This window comes from Carassius carassius, chromosome 31 (genome assembly GCF_963082965.1).
Source record: "Carassius carassius chromosome 31, fCarCar2.1, whole genome shotgun sequence".
Lineage (NCBI taxonomy): Eukaryota > Metazoa > Chordata > Actinopteri > Cypriniformes > Cyprinidae > Carassius > Carassius carassius.
The window spans coordinates 11020474-11037880 of NC_081785.1; the positions used below are offsets into that span (position 1 = coordinate 11020474).

Consider the following 17407-nt stretch of genomic DNA (forward strand, 5'->3'; position numbering starts at 1 on the left):
GGCCATGACAAGAGAAAAATAAAGACAGAAAATAATCTTCAGTCTGACTACAGTATGTCTAGTAATGTGTTTTGTGCATTGTGGTTTGACTATGGTATTGGTGCAATGTTTGGCTTGTTTTAGTATGTAGTCAAATTCAAGTCATCAGAGGTCTGTGCCAGCATGTAACACTAAAAAATTGAAAATATCCAGATTTAAATGGGCTATTCTTTAACAGCTTTAATTCCTACATAGATGAAATACTGTAGGAGTTTAAATGCTCTAAATAGTCATATTTTCAGAATGTGAATATACTGTATTCCAAACTATGTGCTTTCACTTGAATACCTTTTGAGATTAAAAAAAGAATGGGTTTAAACAAGGCCTCACTTTTGACACTGAAAAACTCATTAAAACTAACATGTTATTTTTCTCTCTCCAACAATTGAAAAAGGACCTGTTTGTTGATATGCATTACCCTGTACTTTCACCAGTGAAAATTCACATTAATCACCAGTGTGAAATGACATATGATCCAGCAGCATGAAATAGTTATGTCAGAAAGGGCAAACAGTTGGATGTGAAAAAACAGCATCTCTGAGCTCTGATGAAGATAGTGACAGGCTGCCCATATGTGGCAGTGATGAAAAGATCACAGTGAATGTGGTTTTAATCTGTGAGCAATGTCTCTCAAGGACAACTGCTGAAGCACCTCGAAGTGCTCATTCTCTCTGGGGCCGGCTTTGACGGATGGCCCAGCGATTCCGAGATGATAGGCTATTATTTTACTTTGCATTGGATAAATGGCAAGGCTTGCGACTCTGTCCTAATAAGGCCTGGTAGCTTCAGATGGGGAGGATCGGCAGAGGGCTGTGGGATGTGCTTTTGTCCAGACAACATGATTTTGTTCCATTCAAGAATTGAAGCATTGTGTTTTCCATGACTGTGCAGCTGAGAGGCTGCCGCATGATCGCTTGAATTCACAAAAAACACAGTGATTTTGTAATCAGCTCATTTGAATCATGGCAGACTGTTTTTCAAACATCTCTATTAACGCTTCCTACACACCCATGGGGAAAATGCCCCAAAATCTAGTTTGCAGAAAGACTGAACGAGGTCTAAACTGATGCTGAATGCCAAAGTAAAAATGAATCAAACTCACTAATTCTCTCCGCTCTCTTTTCCTCTTTTTGTCTTTCATAGATCAGCTAGATTCATGGTCTCCACCGCCATACTTCGATGAAGACAGTTACCTCCCCCTTCCCAGGAATATGAAAGGTTTATCAAGCAGTCGTCCTCAGCTCACCTTCACATCAGGTCACATCTGTGGGCTGCCAGACTGCGATCAGTCCCTTGACCACTTGCAGCATGTCGGCCCTGATTCCCGCACTCCTTACCTGCTCAGTCCAACCGAGAGCTACCCTCTGGATCCACACCGCTGCTCGCCCCGCAGCTCCATCCACTCGGATTGCATGGTGATACCAGTTTCTATGGCATCTGACCACGTTTCCAGCAGCACCTTTCCCAGAATGCACTACAGTTCACACCACGACGGCTCAAGAGACGAAGGCTCCACTTCTCATGGCGGCGGTGGCGGAGGCGGAGGTGGCAGTGGAGGGATCGGAGTTGGAGGTGGGGGAAGTGGGTCTGGGAAGATGAATCGTATTCCTGCGAACCTCCTGGACCAGTTCGAGAAGCAGTTGCCGATTCATAGAGATGGTTTTCACACGCTGCAGTACCAGCGCACGTCCGCAACCACCACAAGCAGTGAACAGCGCAACGAGAGTCCCGGGCGTATCCGCCACCTGGTGCACTCCGTCCAGAAGCTCTTCACCAAATCCCACTCACTCGAGGGATCATCCAAGATGAACGGCACCAAGGGAGACTCTCGCTCAGACAGCGGACACCACCACCACCATCACGGACATCACCATGGGAACCACAAACACAGCAAACGGAGTAAGAGCAAGGAACGCAAGTCAGACTCCAAGCAACGCTCAGGGATAGCAGGCTGGTGGAGTTCTGATGACAACCTGGACAGTGACAGCACCTACCGGACTCCCAGCATCATGAGCCGCCACCACGGAGATCATATCACTCACTGTTACCCGGACACAGGCCATGGCCACTTTGGTGACCTTTCACTCAAGACCTCCAAGAGCAACAACGATGTGAAATGTTCGGCATGCGATAACATCTCTATGGCCCCTGAGGGCAAATTTATGAAGCGCAGCTCCTGGTCGACGCTGACTGTCAGCCAGGCTAAAGAAGCCTACCGCAAATCTTCCCTCAACCTGGAGAAACCAACCATGCCTCAAGATCTGAAGTCCTCCATGAGGCCTTGTAATTATTTGCAGGTGAGATCTCATTCATGAAGATGTGACTGCTGGTGATGTTGTGCTGTAATACAGTGGTTTTCAACCAGAGGGCCTCAGCAGACTTAAGGGACGTCAAGATTACTTAAAATAACTTAAAGACAAAATCAGCATTAAAATAAACTAAAATGCAAGATATTTGTATTTGTGCAGCTAAACTAGAAAAACCTGAATGTAAAAAGTTATCCTAATTATAAATATGTCATTTATAGACCTGAAATCGCTACTTTTTTTGATATTAAGTTTTGTGTTTATGATGAAAATATTTATATATTTATATTTATGAATATTACCTATTTTTGACAATTCTTATCCATAAAATGATAAGAAAAGCATTTGAATATTGTTGTGGACAATGTGGGGCCTTGCTCTCATAAAGTTATATGCTGTTGTAAGAAGACATTCTTGAATGTTTGTGTACGTGAGGGGCATAAATATTAAGTCATGCTGTTCATTTTCAAAACAAAACTCTGTGTGGCTGCTTTCTGATCCATGGCTTATTGGTGCCTGTAGATTGTTATTTAGGATTCAGAGGGTTCCCAACAGACTCGAAAGTAATAGTCCACTGAAAGGGTTGTTACAAAGGTGGGAATATGTTGTTTACGCTGGTGAAGAATATAGCCTGATTGAAATATGTGTGTTGTTGTTGTTGTGAGGTGCTAATGTGCTTAATTGAAAGGCAGATTTATTGGTTCTGTCTCTACAACTAGACTAGTTTGTTCCTGTTGTTCATGTACAGAATTATTGCAAACAATGAGTCATATTGATTAGCATTGATCTTTCTGTGATACCGTATGATTTTCCAAATGCATCACATTTCATCGGGATCCATTATTCACGGTACTGTTAGACCACTGGATAATAGCTTCTTCCTGTTTTCTAGTTAATTTGTACAATTAGGCCTCTTTATCCTATATACAGATGCTGAATTGTCACAGGTTAGCACTGTAGCAAAATGCAATCGCTTTCCAAAATTGCTGAAATGAATCACATATCTGTCACAGTAGAGTACAGCTGCCATGCGAATACTTCTTGAAACTGCTTGTTCTGATGGGATCATTTTTGTGTTTTAGTACATCCCCATGGCATCTTTTTAATAATACTAGGCCTACTTTAAAGAAGACAGTAATATTGCTTTAGTTAATTCAATCTTGTTTTATAATATGACTGTTCTTCTTCAGAACCGGTTCCTTAAAACAAATCCATATGAAACAGGATACTGTATAAAAATACTTGAACCAAGTTTCCTGCTCTACCTGTTCAGAAGAGCTGCAACACTGCCACGGAATCTATTGTGCAAAACTGACAGTGCAAACAATGTAGTGATTTCTGAAAAAACAACTCTAATGAGTCAGTTCTTTAACGTGAATCAGAAACATACAGCATGATGAGTGTAGTCTGATTAAAGACCATAACCATGTCTTGAATTTTGGGGGGGACCGATTTTTTTTAATGTTTTATAAAGTATAAAGGAATAGAAAGGTGAAGGAAATGCTGGGAAAGTAATCATTTTAAACCATTTGCAAATAATATTTTAAAATATGCACACATTATTTTTTTATTTGTATTATAGTTGGTCATTTAACATTTCTATCAGTTGTGAAATAATGTTTTGTTATATTCGTCTTATCTCAAAACTGCCGCTTCATGCTGGAATTCACACTCTGCTTCTGTGAACAGTTAACAGTAAACGCTTAGTTTGATTTGATTGGCCATCTTGGGGATACAATTAGACCATTTCTAATTATTTAGGGGGACTGTGGTGGTTACAGCCCTAGTCTGATTCTCAAAACTAATGAATCTAATGAGCAAGTGAAAAAACATTATAGTCAGTGTCAGTTCTTTTTAATTAATCAAACACAGCATACAATTAAAAATCAGTGACGCTACTTGTTTCTATAAAATTCTGTGCATTGTTCATATACACATTATGCACTTTTTAAATCTGTAATTCAGTAATTAAATATTAATGAATTAATAACAGTATGTTAGTATATAGCATCTGTATATAGGATTTAGTACTGTTCTTTAATATATTGTTAAAGTTAATTATTGGATTGCATTTATGAAACATTTCAAAATACTGTAAAAAATGATTTATGTGTGTATTTATTATTTTAATTATTTGTTAATTTTACAATGGAGTTATACTTTTTCACAAATATTTTTTTCTTTAAAAATACAAAAATTATTTTAATTCTGGTCCAGTTAGTCTGTGGTGCACCAGCAAGCTGGTGAATCTGATTGACCTGTACTGTTTCCTTACTTGCTAGTTAAGGAGCCAGGTGTAGAGACCAACATCTCAAAATAGGCAAGCATCCAAAACACAACATATGCTGTTCTGTCAGAACTAGTTAGTATTGCAGATGTCTGACTTGAGCATTTAGATCAGCAGGTACAATGAAAAAACATTCTCAGTAAACATCTGCTGACATAGCAGCCTCCACTAGTCCTGGACTTATGCAATAGCACAGCAGAAGCAGTGAGGCTGATCGCCCCATTGAGATAATTAATGAATGGATGGATCTGAGTGTTTCCTCAGGGAAAGAAAGAATCCACAGAGAAAGAGAACCTAAATCAAAATTAAGTTTTACATTTTAGAGGCTTGTGAATACCTCCTTCAGGTCCCACTGAGTGAACTTAGACAGCTGGCAACTAGGGATGTGCTGGTCCGATATTCATATCGGGTATCAGCTCTGATACTGCCATTTTTTGTCAGATCGGGAATCAGTCAAAGAGGGCCGATCCAAATCCGAAATTGTGCATATTATTCTGTGTTACTTCTGAAGCCATATGACAGCTTAATTTGAGCTACATATGAATGTTTAAGTTTTTACATTAAAGTTCACATAAAACTCTTTTCTCCACTGTGGCTGTCAGTCATTCATTCAGCCTTTAAACCTTGGTCGTGTTCGGTAAAGCTCTCTCCAAGGTCATCAGATGTTCCCATTATTATACTTAATTTGTAAATAAATATCTATGATTTTGCAAACAGGACTTTATCTTCTTGCTGGAGTTTAATGTTGTTTTGTTAATTGCTACCTGGTGTCTGTGAGAACAAAACACGGGTCATAGTAAAAACTATAAATTGTTTTTAACGTGCACAGTAACTGAAATTTAAAACTTTTAAAAGAAAGGCTCAATAACTGTTGTACAGGTTTAATACACTAGGCATCCATTTTTCTTCCCTTTGTGCCTTGCACCAGGGTTGCCAGGTTTTCACAACAAAACCTATCCAATTGCTACTCAAAACTAGCCCAAAACGAGCCCAATCACGTTTTGAGGGGGTCCCCCGGTAAAAAAACACAATGCAGTGAGGTAAAATACACATTTTTCACTGGGGATCCTCCAGTAAAATTAACATTCCAGGGGCTAAATATCACGTTATTGGGGTCGTCTCAACACACGGACATAAAACTGCTATACATGCTATACATTTAAAAGAAACATTTTTTAATTTTATACTATTTATATATACAAACATTCCTAAATGTTTTTAATTAATTGATTTTATAATAATACTATAAAATGTTACCATATTGAGTGCAATACTTTTTTTTTTGTTCCCTACAAAATATAGTTTTTCCACTAAATATTTGGATTTATATTTGGATTTATAAAATTATTGCACTGATTTTTCTAGTATAACTTTTACTGCAGAATTATCCACTAACCTAATTTATGATCAATTTTTGTCATAAATTATGAATATACATAGGCCTATATATTTTTAATATCTATTGTTTATTTTATTTATCTTTATAATGAAGTAGTCTGTATCTAGTAGATTGTGAAAGAATTGTTATCAGTTCCACACACAGATATACAGGTCCTTCTCAAAAAATTTGCATATTGTGATAAAGTTCATTATTTTCCGTAATGTAATGATAAAAATTAAACTTTCATATATTTTAGATTCATTGCACACCAACTGAAATATTTCAGGTCTTTTATTGTTTTAATACTGATGATTTTGGCATACAGCTCATGAAAACCCAAAATTCCTATCTAAAAAAATTAGCATATCATGAAAAGGTTCTCTAAACAAGCTATTAACCTAATCATCTGAATCAACTAATTAACTCTAAACACCTTCAAAAGATTCCTGAGGCTTTTAAAAACAACCAGCCTGGTTCATTACTCAAAACCGCAATCATGGGTAAGACTGCTGACCAGAAGGCCATCATTGACACCCTCAAGCAAGAGGGTAAGACACAGAAAGAAATTTCTGAATGAACAGGCTGTTCCCAGAGTGCTGTATCAAGGCACCTCAGTGGGAAGTCTGTGGGAAGGAAAAAGTGTGCCAAAAAACGCTGCACAACGAGAAGAGGTGACCGGACCCTGAGGAAGATTGTGGAGAAGGGCCGATTCCAGACCTTGGGGGACCTGCGGAAGCAGTGGACTGAGTCTGGAGTAGAAACATCCAGAGCCACCGTGCACATGAGTGTGCAGGAAATGGGCTACAGAGAAGCAGCACTGGACTGTTGCTCAGTGGTCCAAAGTACTTTTTTCGGATGAAAGCAAATTTTGCATGTCATTCGGAAATCAAGGTGCCAGAGTCTGGAGGAAGACTGGGGAGAAGGAAATGCCAAAATACCTGAAGTCCAGTGTCAAGTACCCACAGTCAGTGATGGTCTGGGGTGCCATGTCAGCTGCTGGTGTTGGTCCACTGTGTTTTATCAAGGGCAGGGTCAATGCAGCTAGCTATCAGGAGATTTTGGAGCACTTCATGCTTCCATCTGCTGAAAAGCTTTATGGAGATGAAGATTTCATTTTGCAGCACGACCTGGCACCTGCTCACAGTGCCAAAACCACTGGTAAATGGTTTACTGACCATGGTATTACTGTGCTCAATTGGCCTGCCAACTCTCCTGACCTGAACCCCATAGAGAATCTGTGGGATATTGTGAAGAGAAAGTTGAGAGACGCAAGACCCAACACTCTGGATGAGCTTAAGGCCGCTATCGAAGCATCCTGGGCCTCCATAACACCTCAGCAGTGCCACAGGCTGATTGCCTCCATGCCACGCCGCATTGAAGAAGTCATTTCTGCAAAAGGATTCCCGACCAAATATTGAGTGCATAACTGAACATAATTATTTGAAGGTTGACTTTCTTTGTATTAAAAACACTTTTCTTTTATTGGTCAGATGAAATATGCTAATTGTTTGAGACAGGCATTTTGGGTTTTCATGAGCTGTATGCCAAAATCATCAGTATTAAAACAATAAAAGACCTGAAATATTTCAGTTGGTGTGCAATGAATCTAAAATATATGAAAGTTTAATTTTTATCATTACATTATGGAAAATAATGAACTTTATCACAATATGTTAATTGTTTGAGAAGGACCTGTATATAAATTCTACATTTATTTAAATGGGGGAAAAATAACTTCACCGGTATCGGATCGTTATCTGTATTGGCCAATACCAAACCCTAGATTTCCGAGGGGGAAAAGACATATCGAGGCTTCCCTACAGGCAACCAGTGGCAACTTTTGTACCTTTTTTCTCAGAGTGTAGGTTGTGATGGTAAAAACCAGAAAGTCTGTTGGTCAATGCTCAAAAATTGTGCCAAGCTTCATCTGGACGTCCTAAAGTCCATATGTCTCTTCTAGAATCAATTTGTCTTCATAACAACATTGTGGTAAAGCTTGTTATGGACAGGATTGTGTCTTTGCCCACTAATGATTCATGGCAAGCTTCAAATGAAGACAAAATTTTACCTTTACAGGTCATACAAGATTGTTTCAACTTATAAAACAAACACATTTTTTCTTTCAGCAAAAGTGCAAAACCACTTTCAGCATATTTTTCTTTTTAAAAAGGCCAGTGGATTTTTGTCTGTAATCAATCCTAATTCTAATTTCAGCTCAAACATGTAAATGTAGACTTTCACTGAGGGATGAAAACAACCTCTTCCCATCTGTCTTTCTGAGCAAAGCAATTATCTTAAGTGTGCTTGTATTTCAAATATGTCCAAATGGATTAAACATCAGCCTGCAGAAAAAGAACAGAAACCGTCCAGCAGTCAATGAATGTGATGCATCTCAGGGTCAGGCATTTAATAGTTCCTCTCAACCCCAACAAAAATAGTCTGTGCTGTCTATCACGCCAGTGCTATTTTTGGCTTCTGTTATCGATGCAGCCTGCTGTGACACAAACTCTCCGGGAGGGACGTGTGTCCCTTCATTCTGATGGTCGGGTGTCCTGAGCACTGCATTCTGAGCAGTAGCAATAAAGCAGCTATTTTTAGTCAGTGTTTATCAAGACGGTCACCATCGTGAGTAGATTGAATCATTAGTTGAGATTGGGATTTGGATCAAAATCAATGCTTAATGGTTTATGAGATAACTATTGGCAAGGGTTTTTTCTCTACATTTCAATACTTCTTACATAATCATTGATCATGTTATGAGGAGGACAGCAGTTCACTTCATTGCGGGCAGAAGTGTCAGTGCTGTGATGTATAGCAGAAGAGTTCAAACTGGCCCTTCATAATTTTTAAGTTGATTCAAGTGGATTTTGAATGCTGCTTCCTAATATCCTCCTATTTTCATTTACATAAAATATCGTTGAAAATTAAGTTGCTTGATAATTTTAGGTTGAAAAAAAAGTTTTTCTGCATATCACTTACTCTAAATTGGGAGATCTCTCTTTCAAGATTTGATTATTTCTTCCCATTGAGGTGTTTACATAAAAGCTTTTTATGTTGCCTATAAACTATGGATGCATTATTAAAATGCATAGAAACTGATTTAACTGTCTGATGTAACCATTTAAATATTTCAACATGACTTTTATGGTGATAGCAGTCACCAGGTGGATGTCGCACAGCTCAGGGTGAAGGGCTGTCCTGATTAAAGTGTAATGGCCCATTCACACATAATGCAAAAAAGAAAGTCATTTTCTTCATAAGTATTTCTTTATCAGTATCCTTAAATATCCTTAAAACCCAAATGGCAAATTGTCTTTTCTTGTTTTAAGCAAGAAAAAAATTATTTTCTTGTATTTTTCTTGTTTTAAACTTTTCTTGTTTACAATGTCTGTATTTAGTTGGATGAATGCTTAAAAAGTTGAGGAGTGGGTCTAGTAAAATACAGGTATTTCAAAATACACAAAGGGAAAACCAGTGGGTTTAGTAAAATATGGGTATTTCAAGATACATAAAGTTTTGAGGTTAGTAAGATTTTTCTTCTTTCCTCTTTTTCTTCAAGAGAGAAATAAAAAGAAAACAGAAAAGATTTTGCAGTGTGAAGGTCCACCTGTTGATGTAATGTTGGTCAGCTACTAAGTGTTTCCGCTGCTGAATTCCTTAATATTGCTGTTGGGCTCTTTAACTGCCAATCTCTTTTGAAAATCTGCTCATACAGTAGATTAGATGTTCTTCTAAAAATAAGATGTCATTTCTACATAAAAATTATCATTCTGATTGAGAATGTGTTAGTATATAAATTGCAGCAGTGAACAGTACATCATATCATGAAGATGAACGATCCTAAGTATTAACTCACTTTGGATGATGATAAAAGGCTTTATGCTGAACATTGCATAAACAAACAGGAAAACATATATCTCAATGCAGTCGCTTGTCAGAAAAAAAGTGTTAACAGCAGAACCAGCTAACCTATCTAGTTATTTAACTGTTGAGATTTTATTCGACTTATTATCTGAATGTTGGCGAGAAGAATAAAACTTTTAGATATCAGTCTGCTTCTACACTGGACATCGGTCATGCTCGTCTTTGGTAGCTCCTTTGAAGGTCTTTTGACAGCTTCATATTTAATGAAGCACATACACACCTGAATATGTTTTTTCCATGCCTAATTTTTGATGATAATCCTGCACACATAATCACGTAAAGCAGTTAAACTGCTCATGACATAACGTCTCCTCTGTATTTCCTTAACTCAGCTACAGGAGGAGACAAATGACTTCTGTTTTCAGTCACTTTGGTTGACACCGCATCACACCCTATATAAACTTCAACTTTTCTCAACAGTGTGAATGTCCTTAAGAGTAGCACTGAAAGTCAGAAATGAATTATTCAAACATTATGACTTTGAGTAGATGTTGGCAAACATCGCTGGGTTTAGTCCACTGCACTTAGAACATCAGAAAGATTCACTCCCTGAATGATAAAGGATCATGGGAAGAGTTTTAAAGGTACAGACCTCTCTTGCTGGGCCTTGCAGTGTCTAACCGCAAACTCTTTCACATTCTTACACAAGAGTTTACCATTCTCTTTATGATTCTACCTTGCTCTTTCTCTCTGTATTCTTCACTTTAATCTAAAGGCTACAAGAAGAGAGGATTGCATTTTAATAGATTTTCTGATAGGTCAGTGAAGGTGAATCTAATAACCAATTAATAAGACTGTTTACAAGCCAGCAGGACATACGGACACAAAGAGACTCTGTCTTGACAACAACTCAATAAACTGTGAGAGTCAGACAACTAAAGAGGTCAGACACAGCTGGGTGTGTGAGTGTGTGAAGATGGTAAGGGACTGTTGGTGACAGCAGATGTTATTTCTGTCACTGTTTGTTTCCTAAATGAGTTTGAACATGTTTGGTCTTTCAGAGGAGATTATCACAGACACTTGTTCAAAAACAAACATGTAAATTAGCTTTAATATTGAATTTGTCTAAATAGCTTAAACTTACTCAAATTGGTTAAATTAGTAAAATAAATGAATAAATAAATGCCACGGATCATTAACATTCAGTCCTTCTCTGAATTTAATTATATATATATATATATATATATATATATATATATATATATTCGTGATATTACACAACATTACATTATATATGCTTTGAGAATAAGTTTAGTGTCAGTAAGATTTTAATATTTTTTAAAGTTTCTTATGCTCACTAAGGCTGCATTTATTTGATCAAAAATGCATAAAAACAGTAATAGTGTAGAGAAATAATAGTGTAATAGAAATTATGTTTTTCTGTTCAAACAGTATTTGAAAATGCAATTTATCTCTGTGATGGCAAAGCTGATTTTTTTTAGATGCCATTAATCCAGTCTTCAGTCTCATATGGTCCTTCAGAAATCTTTCTAATATGCTTCTAATTTGGCGCTCAATAAACACTTCTTATTGCTTTCTTCTTTCTGTTTAGATTTGTACTGCTTAATATTTTTGTGGAAACTGTGATACATTTTTCCCTAGGAGAAAGTCACAAAAAAAGTAATAAAAGTATTACGATTATTAACTATTATTATTTAAATCCAGTGAATGAAATACTTTAAAAATGAAGTTAACTGTCATCAGTGCATCATTAGCTTAACATTCTGTAGTCTACAGTTAATAAAAAATTAAAAATAGCATTATAATATGGAAAGCTAGAACAATAAATTCTGATTAAATGAGCTACAGTAGTTGTCATAAAATACATGATATACATAAACCTATGCCCATGCATCATGCAAGCAGAACACAGCCTGCTTTGTATTTTTGCATTAATCCATGTTTCTTTGTAAAACATATCTAGACTATGTATAAACTGAATAGCAAAATCTTCACCAGTTGATACACTATCACACAGTATTATACAGTCATACTGGGGAGGGGACTCGGATCTCAGTGATTTATCAAGAGTTTTATACCACAGATTTTGTGTTTCCTCTGGCGTTTTTTTGGTTAATTAAATGTCTAAAAATATCAAACTCCTTCAAGACTTAATTAACCTAAAGACTTCTATGGATTATGTGTGAATGTGCATGTTTGTACAAAGGTGTCCATGACATTTACTCATTTTCGTTGACTCCTGGGACTCCTGGATCAGAATCGTTCTTCGTGTAGAATGCTGAAGACCCACGAGGCTGCCGAAATGTGCCCCTTGTCACCTGGACGAGAGGCTATCTGATAAACAAAAGGCTTTGGTAAAAGGACACAGAGTTAATCAAGCTGTTTGATATTAAATGTCATCTACTGTGGTTCAGTTGATTCAAATCCTTAATGAATTATGTTGCAAAGCCTAACACTTGTGTACTTTGGAACACTGAAATGTCTTTTAAATATTAAAATAATTTATCAAAAAAAAAGAAATTATATTTAAATATGTCATTTGTTACTCATCTGGATGTCATTCCAAATTTCACATTCTTTCTTTAGTAGTACAGAAATGGAAAAATTGTAAAGAATTTTGTTGGTCAACCAAAATTTAAGTCACTATTAAGCAATAATCTTCAACTCCAGCAGATCATATTTCAGTAAGCTGAAAACCAAAGAATCAGAGTTAAGAAGTTTAGTTTAAGTCTGTTTTTGTTTTTTAAAAAAGGAAAAAAAAAGCCTCTTATGCTTACAAAGTCTCAGTTTATTTGATCATATTTTGAAATATTGTTTTCATACAAATTTTATATAATAAAATAATAAATATAATTTATTTCTGTGGAGGCAAAGTGTTTATAGATATTAATAAATGTCTTTACTCTCATGCTTGATCAGTTTAATATTTATTGACTCCACACTTTTGAATGGTAGTGTATATAAACCAGCTTATTAAAAATAATAAGTTGTTTGAAGTTGAAATATCATGAATGTTCCAAGAAGATCTTCAGTGAATAATGACTTAAATTTAATGTTGCTTTTCACGCAAAGCTATCATATGATTTTATGTATCATGGAATCTCAAATAGATCAATTTAAGATGATTTTGGGTTCATTTTGGAAAAGAGCAACCAGCCAGGTTCTGTTAAACCCTTTTATGTTCCACAGAAGAAAGAAAGTATAGTTCAGTTCTTTTTGTCACTATGTTATAATGAATACATCTTTTGGCCTATAGAACTGTAGTGTTGCTGTGAGAGGATGTTTTTTCGGAGTACTGATGTAAAGTAGTGTTCTGAAGGTTATGAGGATGAGGACGTACAGTTGCTAGGTGACAAAATTGGTCTCCGCGAGTGTGAAAGGAGAACACGTCATAAATATGTCAGCCTTGTTCCTGTCATGTGATCCCTCAGTCAGGTATCAGATCTGAGTGAAACATTGTTCATTCACAAAAAGAGAATTCATTAAGCGTTCAAGATCATGACAACAACGGTAATATTACTCAGTCACTGTCCACAAATAAACATAGTCTGTAATAAGTGATTTCTGTGAAGATGTTTTTGGAGAATTGGCAAGAAGTAAATGTCAGCTGGTATAGGTGATGGATAACAGTCGTGATAATGTCACTGTGTCGGCGGTGTTGGCAATAAATTGTGTTGAGGAGTCTGTTTTAATGAGCATCCGGCTGTTTACCTGCATACGCTGTTCTTATTTTCTTGGTCTTGCTGACTGCTTAGTAAACAGGCATATCTACTAAGGAAGTGTGATTTTTTTCAACTTCTTAAAGAAAAGCTTTATTTTTCACTCAGTCACTCTTCTAGCAATTTACATAAAATCTAATTGGAATTCTGAATTTTTTTTACATTTTATTTTAATGAATTTTAATTGTTTTTACTTGACATTCAGATGCTGATAATAAAACCTCATACTCTTTATTTTAGAAATATATGTATGTTTGACAAAAAATTCACTGTTATAATGTTTTTGAACACAGATGTGTATCCACAGTGTGTGTAAACAACTACACTGTAATGGTAAAAAAATCCACCCACTACTATTTTATAATCCCAATAAATCATAAACAGTCTCTCCCTAAGTTGTTATAATTAATTGTTTTATAATTAACTATGATATACCCCAGTGTCTCTTGCTTGAATGGCTTAAAACACTTTAATGAATGATAAACTTTCTTTTGGAAGCAGCACTAGCCCGATCGTTCAGATTGGTGATTAGATTTAGCGTCCTGTTAAAAGCAGGTAAGCATATTTCATTCGCAGGTGAACATAAATTATCTTACATAACACCACTGGTGAGCGAGTCAATGTAATGCAAATATGTCTGAAAGGTCTGACATAACAAGAAGATGCGAAATTGCGAAAAGCATCGTTTGTTTACATCACGTTGTGCCTTGCATTATGAAAACAATGTTTGGGATACCACAATCAAAATGTTATCACGGCAGAAAAAAAAAGAGAGAGAGATTTGTGTGCTTTCATGCATTGTTAATTTCGTCAATGAAGACGAGGGCGAAAAATATTCATTAACAAAATTTTTTCTTAAAAACCGTTGACGTTGACAAGCTAAAAGTAATATATGATGATAAAACTATGACGAAATTTATGCCACATCTTCGTTAATAAGACGAGACGGGAGTACTATAATGTTATTTGAGGACTAATAATACATCCTATAGGCTACTGTCTTGTCCTAAAAAATGTGGGTCCCTGTCATTGCATATCGTTTACATATCTAGTCTCAGTATGGCAGCCGCAGTGGATGGATAGACTACCAAAACACGAACTAGCAATCTGAAACAATGGCCTCAGCACACAAAGGGGTAGGGATAAGGTGACCAGACGTCCCGTTTTTCCAGAGAGTCACAGTTTGTCAATTAACTTAAAGGGTGACGGAATCGTGTTGACAGAAGTGCTCTCTCTCACACACGCTCCACTAACTCAGTTCTCATGTACAGAACGTGATCAGTTCTCAGGGCTCAAATACACACATGGCAGTCCAAATGTCTATCGTGTAGAGCAGGGGTGCCCAACCCTGCTCCTGGCGATCGACTGTCCTGCAAAGTTTAGCTCCAACACTAATCAAACACACCTGCCTTTACACACATACTGTTCTGGTAATTTTTTTCAACAGACTTTCATAATAATACAAAAACTGCTTTAACAAGGGATAAAATAATTATCGGCGTTAATCAATTAATGAATTGACGCGATAATAACGCGTTAACTGGCCCAGTCCAAATTTTTTATAATCTATATTATAAATAAATAACTATAATTTTTTATAAGTTGCTCCCTTTTCACTACTGTTAAAGAGATAAGCTTATTTGATTTGGTGTAAAAATAGAAGAATTAATTACTATTTTTGTTTGAAAACTACAAATAAAATGGCTACCAAATAAATGTTGGTAACTACAGTTTGACTAAAACAATAACTAAAAGTAATGACTAAAAGTTGACAAAATGCATGACTTTTCTTCAACTAAAACTAGACTAAAACTATGAAGACTCAAATGACTAAATTGTGACTAAGACTATTAAGCATTTTCATCTCAAGATAAAGACCAAGACTAAATCAAAAATGCCTGTCAAAATTAACACTGCTTTCATGCCTTAAAAAGGTAACAAACAAATGTCATGGAAATCAAATCGATTCTTTTGGTTTGCAAGCAAGAAAAGCTGTCATATATTCAGGATGGTGGAGACATTAGCTTTGCTAACAATTGTATCTTTGATATCTATATGCAGGTCCCTCAAGATGAATGGGGAGGGAGAGATGAGGAGATCCCATGCAGAAGGATGCGGAGCAGCAGTTATGTTAAAGCCATGGGTGATCAGGACAGCGGAGACTCCGATGGCAGTCCTAAAAACTCCCCACAGAAAAGTGTGCGACCCAATGCTCTTGTCAGAGCCGTGCTGCAGAGACAACTTTCAGATCAGAGGTAGGATTTTTGATCAGCCAGTGGTTGATCATTTCATTCGAAGCCCAATCTAATCAGAGGTTAGAGTGATTAATGCACAAAGCCATAAAGTAAAAAAAACAGGCATGCAATCATTTATCCATAATCACAGAGGCCCACATTCGGTGACACGTGGGATCCTTTTTGTTGAATATGCAAATGCATTTTTGATCTCATTATGAGCCATCATGAAACATCTGCAGTCACATCACAGATTGTACATTAAAGACTCTCTGGTTGAAAGTGGGAAACCCTGGTTTAACATTTGAAACCGGTGTTTAATTGTACCAGTAAATTTGAGTGAAAAATTTTAGCAATTAAGATGACAAACACATAATCTTAGAGACAAGCTACTGAAAATGATTCAATACACACTGACACCTGCTGCAACTGAACTTACTGCATTTGTTTATCAAAAAACAATGCTGTCTGTTATAGAAAGTGCCAGTGAGTCAGGCATCTATGACTAAGGCAAGAGCCTTCTACAGTCTGCTGATCATGTCATGCACTGAATATTGAATGCTGAATACTAAATATGTCGCATAAAATGGCTAAACCTTCAGTAATATCTGCAACAAAGAAGTTTTGTTTCACGTTTAGAGATTTCAAGCCTACTAAGATGTGAAACTTTTATATATTTTCTCCCAGTCTTTGTAAACATTACAGATATTTTTCCATATTCAGCCAGCATTGTATTTTGGGATATTCCTGTTACACTGCACCCATTTTCTCACACAATACCACCTGGTGCATTTGTTCTCTCCCAGACGTGAGGATTATTTTCTGCTCCGTATTACAGGGGCTGTACACCATTATGCAAAGCTCTGAAACATAATGTTATAAATTTGACAAGACTGCCTCTCTCAAAGTACATCTAATGATTGTTGCACATCAAATGAGCTCTTCCCCTGAGTAGGTGCATGGAACAGTACATTCACTGCTTATTATGAAAAGGTATATTTATACAGTAGTATGATTGTATGGTGGCAGGGATTCCACAAGAAGCTGTGTCTAGCTACAGTTTAAGTTAGCATCTCATTCAGGTAACAGTTTGCACTGGCTGCTTTTGAGAAGTCCATAGGCCCTTTAAAGGAATAATTTTCCCAAAAATGAAAATGTGCCCAAAATGTACTAACCTTCAGGCCATCCAAGATGTAGAAAAGTTTGTTTCTTCATTTGAATATATTTAGAGACATTTAGAATGACATAATTTGCTCACAACTCGATTCTCTGATGTGTGCCGTTAGAATGAGAGTCCAAAAGAGCTCATAAAAAACATCTAAATAATCTACAAGTAAATCATCATTTAATATACTGTGAAGCAAAAAGCTTTGTTTTTTAATAAACATATCAATCAAGACAAACATCAAATCATTGTTCCCGGCCAAAATACCCTCCTCAATCTATAATATAGCCTATTTCCAAAGAAAAAGTTGTTTCATCTGAATCAGAAGAGACTGATCAAGCACCATTTACTGTACGAGTGAAAACAGTTCTATACTAATATGTCAGTGGAT

General features: G+C 36.5%; 1 protein-coding gene across 3 annotated transcripts in view; it reads left to right on the forward strand.

The window, feature by feature from the left end:
- Positions 1-17407, forward strand: part of LOC132111537 (disks large-associated protein 2-like) — a 139975-nt gene that overhangs the window by 96467 nt on the left and 26101 nt on the right. For all 3 annotated transcript variants that reach the window (XM_059518918.1, XM_059518919.1, XM_059518920.1), the window contains 2 exons: positions 1183-2336; positions 15679-15872. In XM_059518918.1, coding sequence (XP_059374901.1) covers positions 1183-2336; positions 15679-15872 — 1348 coding nt within the window. The remainder of the gene's footprint in view (positions 1-1182; positions 2337-15678; positions 15873-17407) is intronic.